The sequence below is a fragment of the Oryctolagus cuniculus genome, chromosome 19, assembly GCF_964237555.1.
Source record: "Oryctolagus cuniculus chromosome 19, mOryCun1.1, whole genome shotgun sequence".
In the NCBI taxonomy this organism is placed as follows: Eukaryota; Metazoa; Chordata; class Mammalia; order Lagomorpha; family Leporidae; genus Oryctolagus; species Oryctolagus cuniculus.
Genome location: NC_091450.1, coordinates 36,637,068 through 36,649,928, shown reverse-complemented (window position 1 = coordinate 36,649,928; position 12,861 = coordinate 36,637,068). Strand labels below are relative to the sequence as shown.

General features: G+C 71.3%; 1 protein-coding gene across 1 annotated transcript in view; it reads left to right on the top strand.

The window, feature by feature from the left end:
• Positions 1-7,146, top strand: part of INTS1 (integrator complex subunit 1) — a 28,235-nt gene extending 21,089 nt beyond the window's left edge. The window contains exons 30-46 of the mRNA XM_070064274.1: positions 206-460; positions 1,641-1,800; positions 1,887-2,027; positions 2,111-2,400; positions 2,822-2,952; positions 3,365-3,452; positions 3,530-3,756; positions 3,840-3,963; positions 4,471-4,604; positions 4,796-4,988; positions 5,158-5,285; positions 5,375-5,487; positions 5,716-5,829; positions 6,159-6,229; positions 6,526-6,617; positions 6,730-6,839; positions 6,916-7,146. Of these exons, the coding sequence (XP_069920375.1) occupies positions 206-460; positions 1,641-1,800; positions 1,887-2,027; positions 2,111-2,400; positions 2,822-2,952; positions 3,365-3,452; positions 3,530-3,756; positions 3,840-3,963; positions 4,471-4,604; positions 4,796-4,988; positions 5,158-5,285; positions 5,375-5,487; positions 5,716-5,829; positions 6,159-6,229; positions 6,526-6,617; positions 6,730-6,839; positions 6,916-7,031 (2,487 nt within the window). The 3' untranslated portion in view covers positions 7,032-7,146. The remainder of the gene's footprint in view (positions 1-205; positions 461-1,640; positions 1,801-1,886; positions 2,028-2,110; positions 2,401-2,821; positions 2,953-3,364; positions 3,453-3,529; positions 3,757-3,839; positions 3,964-4,470; positions 4,605-4,795; positions 4,989-5,157; positions 5,286-5,374; positions 5,488-5,715; positions 5,830-6,158; positions 6,230-6,525; positions 6,618-6,729; positions 6,840-6,915) is intronic.
• The last annotated feature ends 5,715 nt before the right edge of the window (positions 7,147-12,861 follow it).

Here is a 12,861-nt window from a genome sequence, read left to right as displayed (position 1 = left end):
GGGGGTGGGGGGCCCTGCCCTGCGCGCTCCCGAGTCCACGCACGGCCCTCTGCCGTGCTGCTGTCCCTCACGCGGCACTTGTGGCCGCCCCCAGCACGAGTCTCGTGGGTTCTGGGCCCCTCGGCCCACAGGGCTGGGGCCGCAGTTGCGCGGGCAGCGGGTCTGAGCTGTGTGGGGTGCTCACCTGCCTGCCCCGCGGCTGCAGATCTTCCCGCTGAACCCTGACCCGCGATGGCAGAGCTCCCGTCCCCGCCCCCTCGCCCTGGCGCTGCAGCAGGCCCTGGGCCAGGAGCTGGCGCGAGTCCGCCAAGGGAACCCCGAGGTGCCGGGCATCACGGTGCGCCTCCTGCAGGCCATGGCCACGTTGCTGGGCTCCCCCCACGGCGGGGCCCTGGTCATGGCCATGCAGCGCAGCCACTTTCTGTCCTGCCCATTGGTGCGCCAGCTCTACCAGTACCAGGTACCCGGGCCCGGGGGGTGGGGGGGTGGGGGGGTGGGGAGTGGTGTTCTGTACCAGGTACCTGGGCCCGGGGGGGTGGGGAGTGGTGTTCTGTACCAGGTACCCGGGCCCGGGGGGTGGGGGGGTGGGGGGGTGGGGAGTGGTGTTCTGTACCAGGTACCTGGGCCCGGGGGGGTGGGGAGTGGTGTTCTGTACCAGGTACCTGGGCCCGGGGGGTGGGGAGCGGTGTTCTGTACCAGGTACCTGGGCCCGGGGGTGGGGAGCGGTGTTCTGTACCAGGTACCTGGGCCCGGGGGTGGGGAGCGGTGTTCTGTACCAGGTACCTGGGCCCGGGGGTGGGGAGCGGTGTTCTGTACCAGGTACCTGGGCCCGGGGGGTGGGGAGCGGTGTTCTGTACCAGGTACCTGGGCCCGGGGGTGGGGAGTGGTGTTCTGTACCAGGTACCTGGGGGGTGGGGAGCGGTGTTCTGTACCAGGTACCTGGGCCCGGGGGTGGGGAGCGGTGTTCTGTACCAGGTACCTGGGCCCGGGGGGTGGGGAGCGGTGTTCTGTACCAGGTACCTGGGCCCGGGGGTGGGGAGCGGTGTTCTGTACCAGGTACCTGGGCCCGGGGGTGGGGAGCGGTGTTCTGTACCAGGTACCCGGGCCTGGGGGTGGGGAGCGGTGTTCTGTACCAGGTACCTGGGCCCGGGGGTGGGGAGCGGTGTTCTGTACCAGGTACCTGGGCCCGGGGGTGGGGAGTGGTGTTCTGTACCAGGTACCTGGGGGGTGGGGAGCGGTGTTCTGTACCAGGTACCTGGGCCCGGGGGTGGGGAGTGGTGTTCTGTACCAGGTACCTGGGCCCGGGGGGTGGGGAGCGGTGTTCTGTACCAGGTACCCGGGCCTGGGGGTGGGGAGCGGTGTTCCAGTACCAGGTACCCGGGCGTGGTGGTGTGTGTGCGCACGTGCACCTGCCGCTGAGTGCAGGGCTTTGGCCGCGTAGGCCTGCTCTGCCTGTGTGCTGTGGGAGCGCTTGGTGAGCCGTGTGTTCACTGCTCGCCCTCCGCAGCGGGGGGGCTGGGAGGCGCTGGCCCAGTGGCCCGGGGGAGTGGGGTGCCCCGCGGCCCCTCCTCTGGGCAGTTCCCGCTTGCCCGAGCTCTCCCGGGTGAAACGTGGCTCAGGTGCCGCCGGCCCTCCCGCAGCGCTGCGTGCCCCAGGACACCGGCTTCTCCTCGCTGCTCCTCAAAGTGCTGCTGCAGCTCCTGCAGTGGCTGGACGGCTCCGCTGTGGAGGGCGGGCCCCTGCAGGCCCAGCTCAAGCAGCTCGCCACCCGCTACTCGGCCGGACACCGGATCAGCGACGGTGAGGGCGGGGCCCGGGCTGCCGCGGGGTGTCGGCCACGGGGGGGCCGGAGCCCGGGCGGCGGCAGTCACCCGGCCTCCCTGCAGTGCGGAGTGGACTGCTGCACCTGGCCGAGGCCCTGACCTTCCGCCGCGACCTGGAGGTGGTGGGCCCCACCGTGCGGGCCATCGTCGCCGCCCTGAAGTCTGGGGAGCAGCGCAGTGTGGAGCCGGAGCTGGTCAGCAAAGGTACCGCCCAGCCCCGGCCCCGGGCCCCGGCCGCACAGGTCCCTGCCCTGGCGCCCGCTGAGCCCGGCCTGTGTCCGTCACAGTGCTGCGAGGGCTCATCGAGGTGCGCTCGCCCCACCTGGAGGAGCTGCTGACGGCGCTGTTCTCTGCCCCTGCGGACGCGGCCGGGCCGCTGCCGGCCACGAAGCCCATCGTGGTGGTGAGCTCCCTGCTGCTGCAGGAGGAAGAGCCAGACGCTGACGGCGGCGGCCTGGAGCCCGCGCGGCTGGGGCCCGCGTCGGGGCTGCTGGTGGACTGGCTGGAGATGCTGGACCCCGAGGTGGTCAGCAGCTGCCCCGACCTGCAGCAAAAGCTGCTCTTCTCACGCAGAAAGGTAGCGTGGGCAGCACGTGCGGGGCCTGGCCCAGGCGCGGGTGCGGGCGTGTCCCCCTTAGGCCCACACTGGCAGGCAGGGCCCGGGTCTCCCTGGAGGAGCGAGGGTGGGCTGTGGCCAGCAGAGGGAGTGCAGGTGCCGGGCCGCTGGCGTCACCCCAAGGGGCAGCGTTGCCAGGAGGACCCGTGGTGTTCCCAGGGCAGGGCTGGGGAAACAGTGAGGCCCATAGCTGGGGGAGCTGTCTCCGGCCCCCTCCGGCCCCAGCCTCTGCCTTCCTTTGCGGAGGGTGCTCTGTCCCGCCCCGCCCGATCAGCCAGGCCCCTGAACCTGAGGGCGCCGAGGCTCCACGAAGTCTTGTCCCGTGCCGCTTGGGCCGCTGCCGGCCAACCCGACCAGAGCCAGCGGCTTCCTCCCTTCCCAGGGCAAAGGCCACGCCGGGGTCCAGGTGCCGTCCTTCCGCCCCTACCTGCTGGCTCTCTTCACACATCAGTCCAGCTGGTCTACCCTGCACCAGTGCATCCGCGTCCTGCTGGGCACCAGCCGGGAGCAGAGGTGAGCGCCCCTCCCTGGGGGCCTGTGGCTCCCCAGGCAGGTCCCCGCGTCCGCCAGCCACAGAGCTCCGTTCCTCTGCTCCGGGCAGACACGGGCCAGCGGCTCCAGCATGGAGGGCCTGGAGCCACACGGTCCCCACAGAGCCCGGCAGCTGGCAGCTCGGTGAGCAGCCCCCACAGTGCCCCAGAGAGGGCGCCTGGGCGGCCCGGGCCCTGTGGGGACAGCTCTTCCTTCGTGGTCCAGAGCCCATCTGGGCCTCGCTGTGGCTGCCTCAGCCCCGCCCCGTGAGGGATGACCGGCTGCGGGGTGCCCAGGGGTGTCGTGCCCTGGAGGCGTGGTGCCGCTCGCACTAGAGCTCCGCCGTGGGGTGCTGTCCCCCCCCCGAGCTGTGCCAGGCCCCTCTTCCCTCCAGGTTTGACCCCTCCGCCTCCCTGGATTTCCTCTGGGCCTGCATCCACGTCCCGCGGATCTGGCAGGGCAGGGACCAGCGCACCCCGCAGGTGGGACTTGGGGGTGGCAGCCCCGTGGAGGTGGCCCTCGCCGGCCTGCGCGGCTCACGGGCGGTGCCTGGTTGCAGAAGCGGCGGGAGGAGCTGGTGCTGCGGATCCAGGCCGCGGAGCTCATCAGCCTGGTGGAGCTGATCCTGGCCGAGGCCGAGACGCGGAGCCAGGACGGGGACGCGGCCGCCTGCTCCCTCATCCAGGCCCGGCTGCCCCTGCTGCTCAGCTGCTGCCGCGGCGACCACGAGGGCGTCCGGAAAGCCACCGAGCACCTGGCCAGCTGCATCCAGCAGTGGGGGGACAGGTGCGCGGGGGCGGCGTGGGGGCCCGGGTGGTCCCCAGGGGTCGCCGTCCGCCACCCCAGCAAAGCCCGTCGGCTCTCCGCAGCGCGCTGGGCAGGCGCTGCCAAGACCTGCTCCTGCAGCTCTACCTGCAGCGGCCGGAGCTCCGGGTGCCCGTGCCCGAGGTCCTCGTGCGCAGCGAAGGCGCCGCCAGCGGCAGCATCTGCAAGGTGAGGGCGCCTGGCCAGGCGGCGACGGGTGCTGTCGGGTCAGGGACGGGAAGCTGGTGCGACTGCAGGGGCACCATCGTGGCTCCGGGTGTGTCCCTGTCCCCCGTGGAGCCCCCGCTCTGGGGGCGGGGTCGCAGCACTGGCCTCCGGGCCCGCCCACCGTGCCAGCTCCCGGGAGCTGCGGCCTGGGTGGGCGCTGGGCTGTGGGCCAGACCGCTGGCTGCAGGTGCGTCACACCTGCCAGAGCAACGCCCGTCTGCTTCCTCACCTGCACCGCGTGGCTGAAAGCGGACATAGCTTCTGGTCGGCGTGTCCCTGCGCTGGGCATGTTGCCTGCCTGTCAGCGCAGGGGCTGCCAGCTTACTTCTGTAGCAAGGTTGGCTGCAGACGCCGCGTGCCAGGGATGCCCTGGGGGCTTGATGCCAGGAGTGCCGTGGGAGGGTGCAGGGGCCTGGGGTTCTGCGAGCAGGGCGGGAAGGTGCCCAGGCCTCACCCCTCCCTCCTCAGCTGGACGGGCTCATCCACCGTTTCATCACTCTGCTGGCCGACACCGGCGACTCCCGGTCATCCGAGAGCCGAGTGGCTGACGCCAACATGGCCTGCAGGAAGCTGGCGGTGGCCCACCCCATCCTGCTGCTCAGGTACTGCCCGGCCGTGCCCCTGCGCCGACCCCGGAGCTGCAGCCTGTGACTCCCGGGTCACGGGACCGCGTCCCCGCCCCCAGGGGCCGGCAAGGGGAGCTGAGAGTCCCGGGTGGGGTGTGGGATTGCGGTTGGGCCTCTGGTCTGGGCTCAGGGTGGAGGGTCCCCACCAAGGCCCCTGCCGCCCCCAGGCACCTGCCCATGGTCGCGGCGCTCCTGCACGGCCGCACACACCTCAACTTCCAGGAGTTCCGGCAGCAGAACCACCTGGCCTTCTTCCTGCACGTGCTGGGGGTGCTGGAGCTGCTGCAGCCGCACGTGTTCCGCAGCGAGCACCAGGGGGCGCTGTGGGACTGCCTGCTCTCCTTCATCCGGCTGCTCCTGGTGGGTGTGGGGGCCGTGGCTGCGCTGTCCCCTGCTCGGGGCGCCCGCGGGGACCGGGACCGTGTCTGCCCACTTGCAGCGCTGCCTGGGGCCAGCCGCAGTCCGCGGGCGGGCAGCGTGGGCCGGGCGCTCGGCTCTGACCAGCCCTGTGCCGCTGGCGTCCCCGCAGAACTACAGGAAGTGCTCCCGCCACCTGGCGCCCTTCATCAGCAAGTTCGTGCAGCTCATCCACAAGTACCTCACCTGCAACGCGCCCGCCGCCGTCTGCTTCCTGCAGGAGCACGCCGAGCCCCTCCAGTGAGCGCCCGGCCCGCTCGCGGCCGCCCTCGCCCCGGGGCCGGGGGACGTGGCCCGTGGGCCCCGGTGACCCCGTCTTCCCTCCCCAGCGACCTCTCCTTTGAGAACAGCGACCTGGCGACGCTGAAGTCCCTCCTGGCGGGCCTGAGCCTCCCCAGCCGAGACGGCAGAGCCGACCGCGGCCTGGACGAGGACGGGGAGGGTGAGTGGGCGCCCGGGCCGGCTCCGGGGCCTCCCGGGGCATGCATCAGGGTGTCCCCACACACGGCGGCCGTCTCTCTGCTCAGCACCGCCCACGCTTGTCTCCCTGGCCCTCGGGGCCTCTGGGGCCAGGTCACAGGCGGGGCGCAGGCCGGCAGCCGCAGGAGCTCCCCGAGGGCCAGGCGGGCCTGAGCGTCCCCCGCCCTCCTGGGCCCGACTTCTCTTGCAGACGAGCGCTCTGCCAGCTCCCTGCCCCTGGTCAGCGTCTCCCTCTCCACGCCGCTGACCGCGGCCGAGATGGCGCCCTACATGAAGAGGCTGTCCCGTGGCCAGACCGTCGAGGGTAAGCAGGGCCTGGTTCGCCCCACTGGGGTTGGTGGCCGCACTGCCCCGCCTGGAGCGTCCACGAGGGGAGGGCCTGGGGGCGGTGTCGGGGGCTGCTGTGCTGCGGGCAGAGCGGACGCTCAGGGGCAGTCGGGGGCCAGGCTCCGGGCGCCAGACATGGCGAGCCAGTGACCCGCTGGCCTGCGCCACCACAGAGCCCGGGCCCTGCACCACGCCCACAGTGGATGGCGCGGGGCTGCGGTGCCCTCTCCTGAGGCTTGGGGGCGCTGTGCGGCGTGAGGGGTGGGAGACGCAGGGCCTCACGAGCCCCTCCCCGTGCCGTCCTAGACCTGCTGGAGGCGCTGAGCGACGTGGACGAGCTGTCCCGGCGCAGGCCTGAGGTCCTGGGCTTCTTCTCGGTGAGTGGGGGGTGGGGTGGGGGTCCTCCCTGAGGCCCTGGGCTGCTTCTCGGTGAGTGTGAGGGGTGGGGTGGGGTGGGGGTCGAGGGGCCACCCCAGGGCCTCACTGCTGTGACTGCCTGAGCCTCCGACAGCGGGAGCTTCCTGCCACCCAGCAGAAGGGGCTCGTATGAGCCTGTGCCGGTCACCTTGGCAGGGCGGGGGGCGGGCTGAGCCTGTGCCGGTCACCTCGGCAGGGCGGGGGGCGGGCTGAGCCTGTGCCAGTCACCTCGGCAGCCCCCCCCCCCCCTCCCCAGACCAACCTGCAGCGGCTGATGAGCTCGGCTGAGGAGTCCTGCCGTGACCTGGCCTTCAGCCTGGCCCTGCGCTCCATGCAGAGCAACCCCAGGTGAGCCCGCCCCGTCCACCCGGCCGCCGACCCGGCAGGCCAGCCGGGTCAGAGCCTGGGCGTCGGGCGCAGGGGCAGTGCCCACCTCGTGTGTCTCGTGTGCCCCGTGCAGCATCGCGGCCGACTTCCTGCCCACGTTCATGTACTGCCTGGGCAGCCGGGACCTGGAGGTGGTGCAGACGGCCCTGAGGAACCTGCCCGAGTACACGCTGCTCTGCCAAGGTGAGCCGCCGGCCCCGGTGTGTGCAGGCCCTGCCGGCCGCGGCGCCGGAGCCCCTGACCCCCGCCTCTCCTGCAGAGCACGCGGCCGTGCTGCTGCACCGCGCCTTCCTGGTGGGCATGTACGGGCAGATCGACACCAGCGCGCAGATCTCCGAGGCCCTGAAGACCCTGCACATGGAGGCCGTCATGTGACCCGGCCAAGCCCCGGAGGCTGCTGCGCCCAGGCGCGCCTGGCAGTCCAGGGGGCGTGCGCGAGGCGGGGGTGGGGGTGGGGCTGGATTTGAATGAAACCCGCAGTTCGCACGTGCTGCCGTCTCCTGTCCTGTGTTAGTCCCCGGAGAGCAGGATCCTGGAAGGTAGAGGCCGATGCCGGGTCTGCTGTGTGGGCCGGGGCGGGGGGGGGGGGGGGGACCCACCTGCCTGCCCGCCTGCCCCGAGTCCTCTGCCCGTGGGGTCGCCTTGTCAGGCTCGCTGTGGCACGGGCTGTCCCCACCCAGCCCAGAAGACAGCAGGGCCCTGAGGGGGAGCGGTCTGAGCAGCCAGTGGGCCTGGGGCGTGGTGGCCGGCAGAGGTAGGAGCCAGCCTCTGGTGGGGTCCGTGAGTGTCCCCAGGGTGCGGCTGTGGGGTTGGCGAGTGTGTCCGAGTAGCACGGACACCGCGCCTCCAGCACTTCTCCCCTGGCTGGCGGCCTCCCCACCTCGAATGGGCTAAAGCTGCCCCACCCTCACCACAGCAGGGACCCCGCTGGCACCCACAGTGACCTGTCCGCCCCACAGGCGCCTGGGGCCGCGCTCCCTAGGCTGTATTTACTCTGGCTGCTGGGCCCATGGAGGCCACCAGGGGGCACTGTGGCTTGAAGACTGACACCCTTCCCAGGCCCCGCGGGAGGGCATCAGCCAGAGGAGCCCCTGGGGGGTGCCTGCCCAGGAGCCATCCTGGGGCCCTGCAGGGGGCAGGGCGGGCAGCAGGCCGCACCCCAGCCTGGCCTTTGAGCTCAGCTGCTCACATCTCCTGAGGACCTCGGACCTGCTCGGCTCACCTGTCCACTCTCCCTGCACGTGCCAGGGCCAGGCGTCCATGCCTGTGCTGGCTCCCAGGGGACAACAGGCCGCTCTGGGAGGGCCTGGGTCGAGGAGGGAGGGGTAAGAACCATGGCTGAGTGGTTTCCTCTCAGCTGGCCCCCCGGGGTCCCGCAGGGACAGGGGTACCGGCACAGCCCCCACCCCTGCACGGAGCTGCCTGTCCCTTACCAGGTGTGCCTGCCCTCGGCTTTTCTGGCCCTGGCACCCCACGTTGCGGGGCTGCTGGGGCTGCTTGTGGGTTGCACACACACGGCCCAGGGAGGGCAGGGATTCCCGGGGCAGCCCAGCACGGGCGGCTCCTGCCCTGAGCCTGGGCACCTGCACACCCTACACTCCTGGGGGCCCCCCAGATCCAGAGCCGCCCGTGGATTGGGTGGTGCCCCCCCTTAGGAATGGGCAGGGTGGGACCGTGGGGCTTGGTGGTAAGGGAGGGCGGGCTGGGGCCCAGGTCTGCGGTCCCCTTGCCGTCATGGCCTGGCTGCCTGGGTCCTCGGCACCACACGGCCCTCTGTGGTTCACCCGTGGGGCGCTCCTCCTGGGAGGGCCTGCACAGGGCAGTGGGGCTGGGAAGCGAGTGTACTCGCCTTGGCCACCACCATCTCCGCCGGGCCCACCGGGGCCTGGGGCAGTGTGCTGCGAGCTGCGGCCCGCGTGGGGAGATGGCCCTGCCCGTGGGGAGGCAGCGGGCAGGAGTCGAGCACCTGCTGCCCTGTGCCGCCCGGCTCTGCGGGCACAGCAGCGCGTGGCTGGGCCTGGGGCCCCTGCCTGCCCCCCCCGTGTCTCTGCCCTGTGCCCTGTCTGACCCCCAGACCAGAGCGTGGCTCAGAGGAGGCCCCGTCAGAGGCTCTGGACCTGGCCGCTGCTCCACGAAGGCGTCCCCCTGGGGGCAGGGCAGGGCAGGGTGGGGGCATCTTCCAGTCAGGTGAGGCCAGGGGTGAGCTGCATTCTTGAGCCTCCCCTGCCTTGGCTCTGAGCACCTGCCTCAGGGCAGCCCCTGGCCCACTGGCCTGGGTGTGGGCCCCCGTCCCCAGGCACGGCCCGGCTCGCACACACCTGCTCTCTCTGAGGGAGGCAGGTGGGGGGTGTGGCCAAGCGCTGCTGTTGGGCTGGGGACCTGGCGGTTTTGCTCCAGCGCCCACGAGGTGGCTGTGGCTAACCACGTGTTCAGCCCTGCAGGGGACGGCCTGAGCAGACCATGTCGGACTGAGGGTCCCAGTGGCAGGGCCGTGAGCAGAGCCGTGTTCCCAGGGTCAGGGTCAGGGTCAGGGTCGTGCTCTAGGCCTGAGAAGTGCAGAGGCCAGGGAGGCTCGAAGGCCAGGCCCCGGAGTGGGTGAGTGTCCTCACAGGGCAGGGACCTGCTTCCACCCGGCCTCGGAGTTGCCGCCCGGCTTTCACTTTCGGGCAGGGAGCACCCTGAACTTTACACCTTGGGGGCTGGAGCTACCCAGGGGGTCCTGGCCCTATGCTCTCCTCCCTGGCTTCCTGGGAGAGTGGCCCTGCCAGGTGCGCTGGGGTCCCCCCAGGTGCCTGGGCCTCTGCTCCCTGCGGGGGCCTCAGCCGGTGGTCAGAAATGGAACCTGAGGGGCGGTGGGGAACACGGGGCTCCGTGGGTGCTGGTCCAGGAAGGGAACCAGGCCCTGAGAGGAGGGGGAGTTGGGGAGGAGCCGCCCCTCCCTGGGAAGGGGAGCTGACCCTGGGCAGGCCGCCGTCCGCTCCCCTGGCTTGCTGCTGGCCCCGGGACCAACACCTCCCAACCCGGCCTCTTTGTCCCAGGTCCCAGGAGCCCAGGGCCACGGCGTGTGGCCACCGCAGCCGCTGGGCAGGTGGCCTCTGGTCCCTGAGCCCCCACGGCGGCCAGCACCCGCACAGGGTGCACGTGGCCTCCACCGCTGGCCAAGGGCACCCCGCCTCGGGCAGGCCGGGCCCCCCGACAAGAGGCCCCTACAAATGGTGTGAGGATTAATAATGTATTTATAACACATCGTCGTCGTAGCCGAAAATGATCTATAAACGCGCGGTAAATGTTTTATAATGTTTCTGTAAGCCGTTATAAATGATGGATGGCGGGCTGCGGATGCGGGATCAAATATTTATAGCGCATTGTGTGCGACGTCGGCTGCTACAGTTCAGGAACGCCATTAATAATGGGGGGGTGCCGGGTGCCGACTGCCGCCCGGCCAGGACGGCGCTGTTACTCTGGGCCATGGCCTTGGGGGTCACAGCCCCTCTGCTGTGGGGAGCCGGCGGGGGCCTGCAGGGCGCGACCAGCGGGCAGCAGCTCCTCCCTGGGCTCTCACCTGCACCTGCCTGGCGTCTCCTCTTCAAAGACCCAGGTCTGGTGTCGGTGCCAGCAGGGTCCCTCTCTTGAAGGGCTCCCACTGCCGTCCCCCCCCGCTGCTCATACAAGCACGTGGGCCCCCCCATCCCGTCCCTGTCCATCTGATGGGCTCAGACCCTAGACGGCTGCCCACCAGCCTGCAGGGGCCGTGGCTGCACCGTGAGCTCAGGCCTGTGGGCCCCTGGGGGAGGTGGTGGTCCCTGAGTACCTGCTGTGGGCCCCTGGGGGTGGTGGTGGTCCCTGAGCGCCTGCTGTGGGCCCCTAGGGGAGGTGGTCCCTGAGCGCTTGCTGTGGGCCCCTGGGGGGGGTGGTGGTCCCTGAGCACCTGCTGTGGGCCCCTGGGGGGGGGGTGGTCCCTGAGTACCTGCTGTGGGCCCCTGGGGGTGGTGGTGGTCCCTGAGTACCTGCTGTGGGCCCCTAGGGGAGGTGGTGGTCCCTGAGCGCCTGCTGTGGCCCCTGGGGGGGTGGTGGTCCCTGAGTGCCTGCTGTGGGCCCCTAGGGGGGGTGGTGGTCCCTGAGTGCCTGCTGTGGGCCCCTAGGGGAGGTGGTGGTCCCTAAGCACCTTCTGTGGGCCCCTGGGGGGTGGTGGTCCCTGAGCGCCTGCTGTGGCCCCTGGGGGGGGTCCTGGTCCCTGAGCGCCTGCTGTGGCCCCTGGGGGGGGTGTGGTCCCTGAGTGCCTGCTGTATACTTGGCACTTGCTAGGAGCGGGGGTGGACAGTGAAGGAGGGAGGGGTGGCTGTGGTGTTTAACAGCATGGTCAGGAGAGGCCCCCATGGGACGGCAGTGTTGACCAGAAATGGAGGAGCTGGGGGCCCCTCCCCGCGGGGCAAACAGCGGTGCCAGGGTCTGGGGCCGCAGCATGCTGGGCACCTGCAGGGCAGCGGTGGGGTCGGCCATGGTCAGGACCACGAGCAAAACGAGAGCCGGGGGTGGACTCCCGCCCCGCTGGCATTGTTAAGAGTGGCCGGCCCTGCTCAGCCAGCTCCTGCAGGTGTCCAGCCAAGGGGCCGGGCCTTTGTCCCAGCTGGTTCAGTCCCCAGATGGCCGCAGCGGGCAGGCTGAAGCCAGGAGCTCCTGGGTCTCCCACTTGGGCCATAGCAGGGGGCTGGACAGGAACGGGCACCCATGGGGGATGCCGGCACTGCAGGCAGCAGGCTAACCCGGGCAGTGTGCCGGCCCAGTCCCTAAGCTTTCTAGAGTCTGGGGTCTCCACCCACTCCCCTGGGGGTCTGTGTAGCTCTTAGCTGTGCCTCACCTGTGGGCTCAGGTGTGAGCGTGTCCCCTGTGCTTACTGAGTGCCCGCTGTGTGTCTGGGCGACCCCTGGGGGAGGGGACCGCACAGGCCGCCCACGGGGCACGCGTGGGCTCAAGCTCGCAGGCAGGGCCAGGGCCGGGTGATACGCATGGGGAGCCGGGTAAGGAGCAGGACTACTCAGCCCAGGCTGGGCTGCTGGGTGGGGGCCAGGGGTGGGCCGAGTGGGCAGGGGGAGCGGTGGGGGCACTGGGATATCCCGGCCCCTTCCTTGGGGGTGATGGGGGGCTCTTCAGTGCCCCAGGAAGCACTAGTGGCCTTGGCTGAGGGGGGAGGCAATTCCAGGACGCAGCCCCGCCCCTCCAGACCGGCTTTTCCGGTTCTCCCAACGGCTGCCCTGAGGGCAGGCACGGCTTTGCCCTTTGTCCCCTCGGGGAGCCTTGGGGCCGGTCGGGGACTGGGCAGCAGGCAACTCCTGGGGGCCACTTACAGAACTTCTAGACGCGCCCTGGGGGCTGTGTGTGTGTGTGTGGGGGGGGTCAGCTCCTGTTTCTGGTGTTGGTCCAGCCCACGGTGGGGGGGGGAGTTGGGGAGGATGGCCACACACAGGGTTCCCAAGAAGACTGGGGGTGGGGGCATTGCCCTTGATGGCTGTGCCAAATGTTTAGCGTGAGGACCAGGCTTTGGCCTAGCGGTGGAGACCCTGCCCGTACCCCACATGGCAGTGCCGGGGGCCCAGCCCCGGCTGCACCCCGCTAACGGGCACCCCGGGAGGCAGCGGGCACGGCCCAGGTCCCTGGGTCCTCGCGGGGCTCCCAGCTCCTGGCCCTGCCTGGGCAGTGACTGGCGTGGAGGAGCGCCCTCTCCGTCTCCGCTTCTCAAGAAAGAAAATTTAAAAACGACGCCCGGAGCGGAAGCCTGGGGAACGAAGCTAACCGGGAGGCCCAGGAACCTCCGGCGTCCGCCGTGCCGGGAAGCCCCGCGGAGACCCCGAGGCGGTCTGTCGGAGCTCGGCTTCCCCGGCCGTCGCCCGCCTTTCCTTGCACTGCCCGGGCAGCGGGGCGCGGATGGTGCGAGACGGAACCCGGGCCTCGGCAGGGAGCGGGCGGGCGGCGCCGCCGGGCGGCCACACCTCGGCCCCGTCCCGGGACGCGGGCGGTGGGCGCGGCTCAGCGAGCGGGGGCGTGGCCCGCCCGGGGTCGGAGCCTTGAGGGGGCGTGGCCCGCTAGGGGTCCGGGCATTGTGGGGGCGTGGCCTCTCCAGGGCGGGAACCGTGTTGGGGCGGGGCCCGGCTGCGCGCGGGGCGTGGTCTGGCGGGGCTGGAGCCTGTGCCGAGGCGTGGGGGCGTGG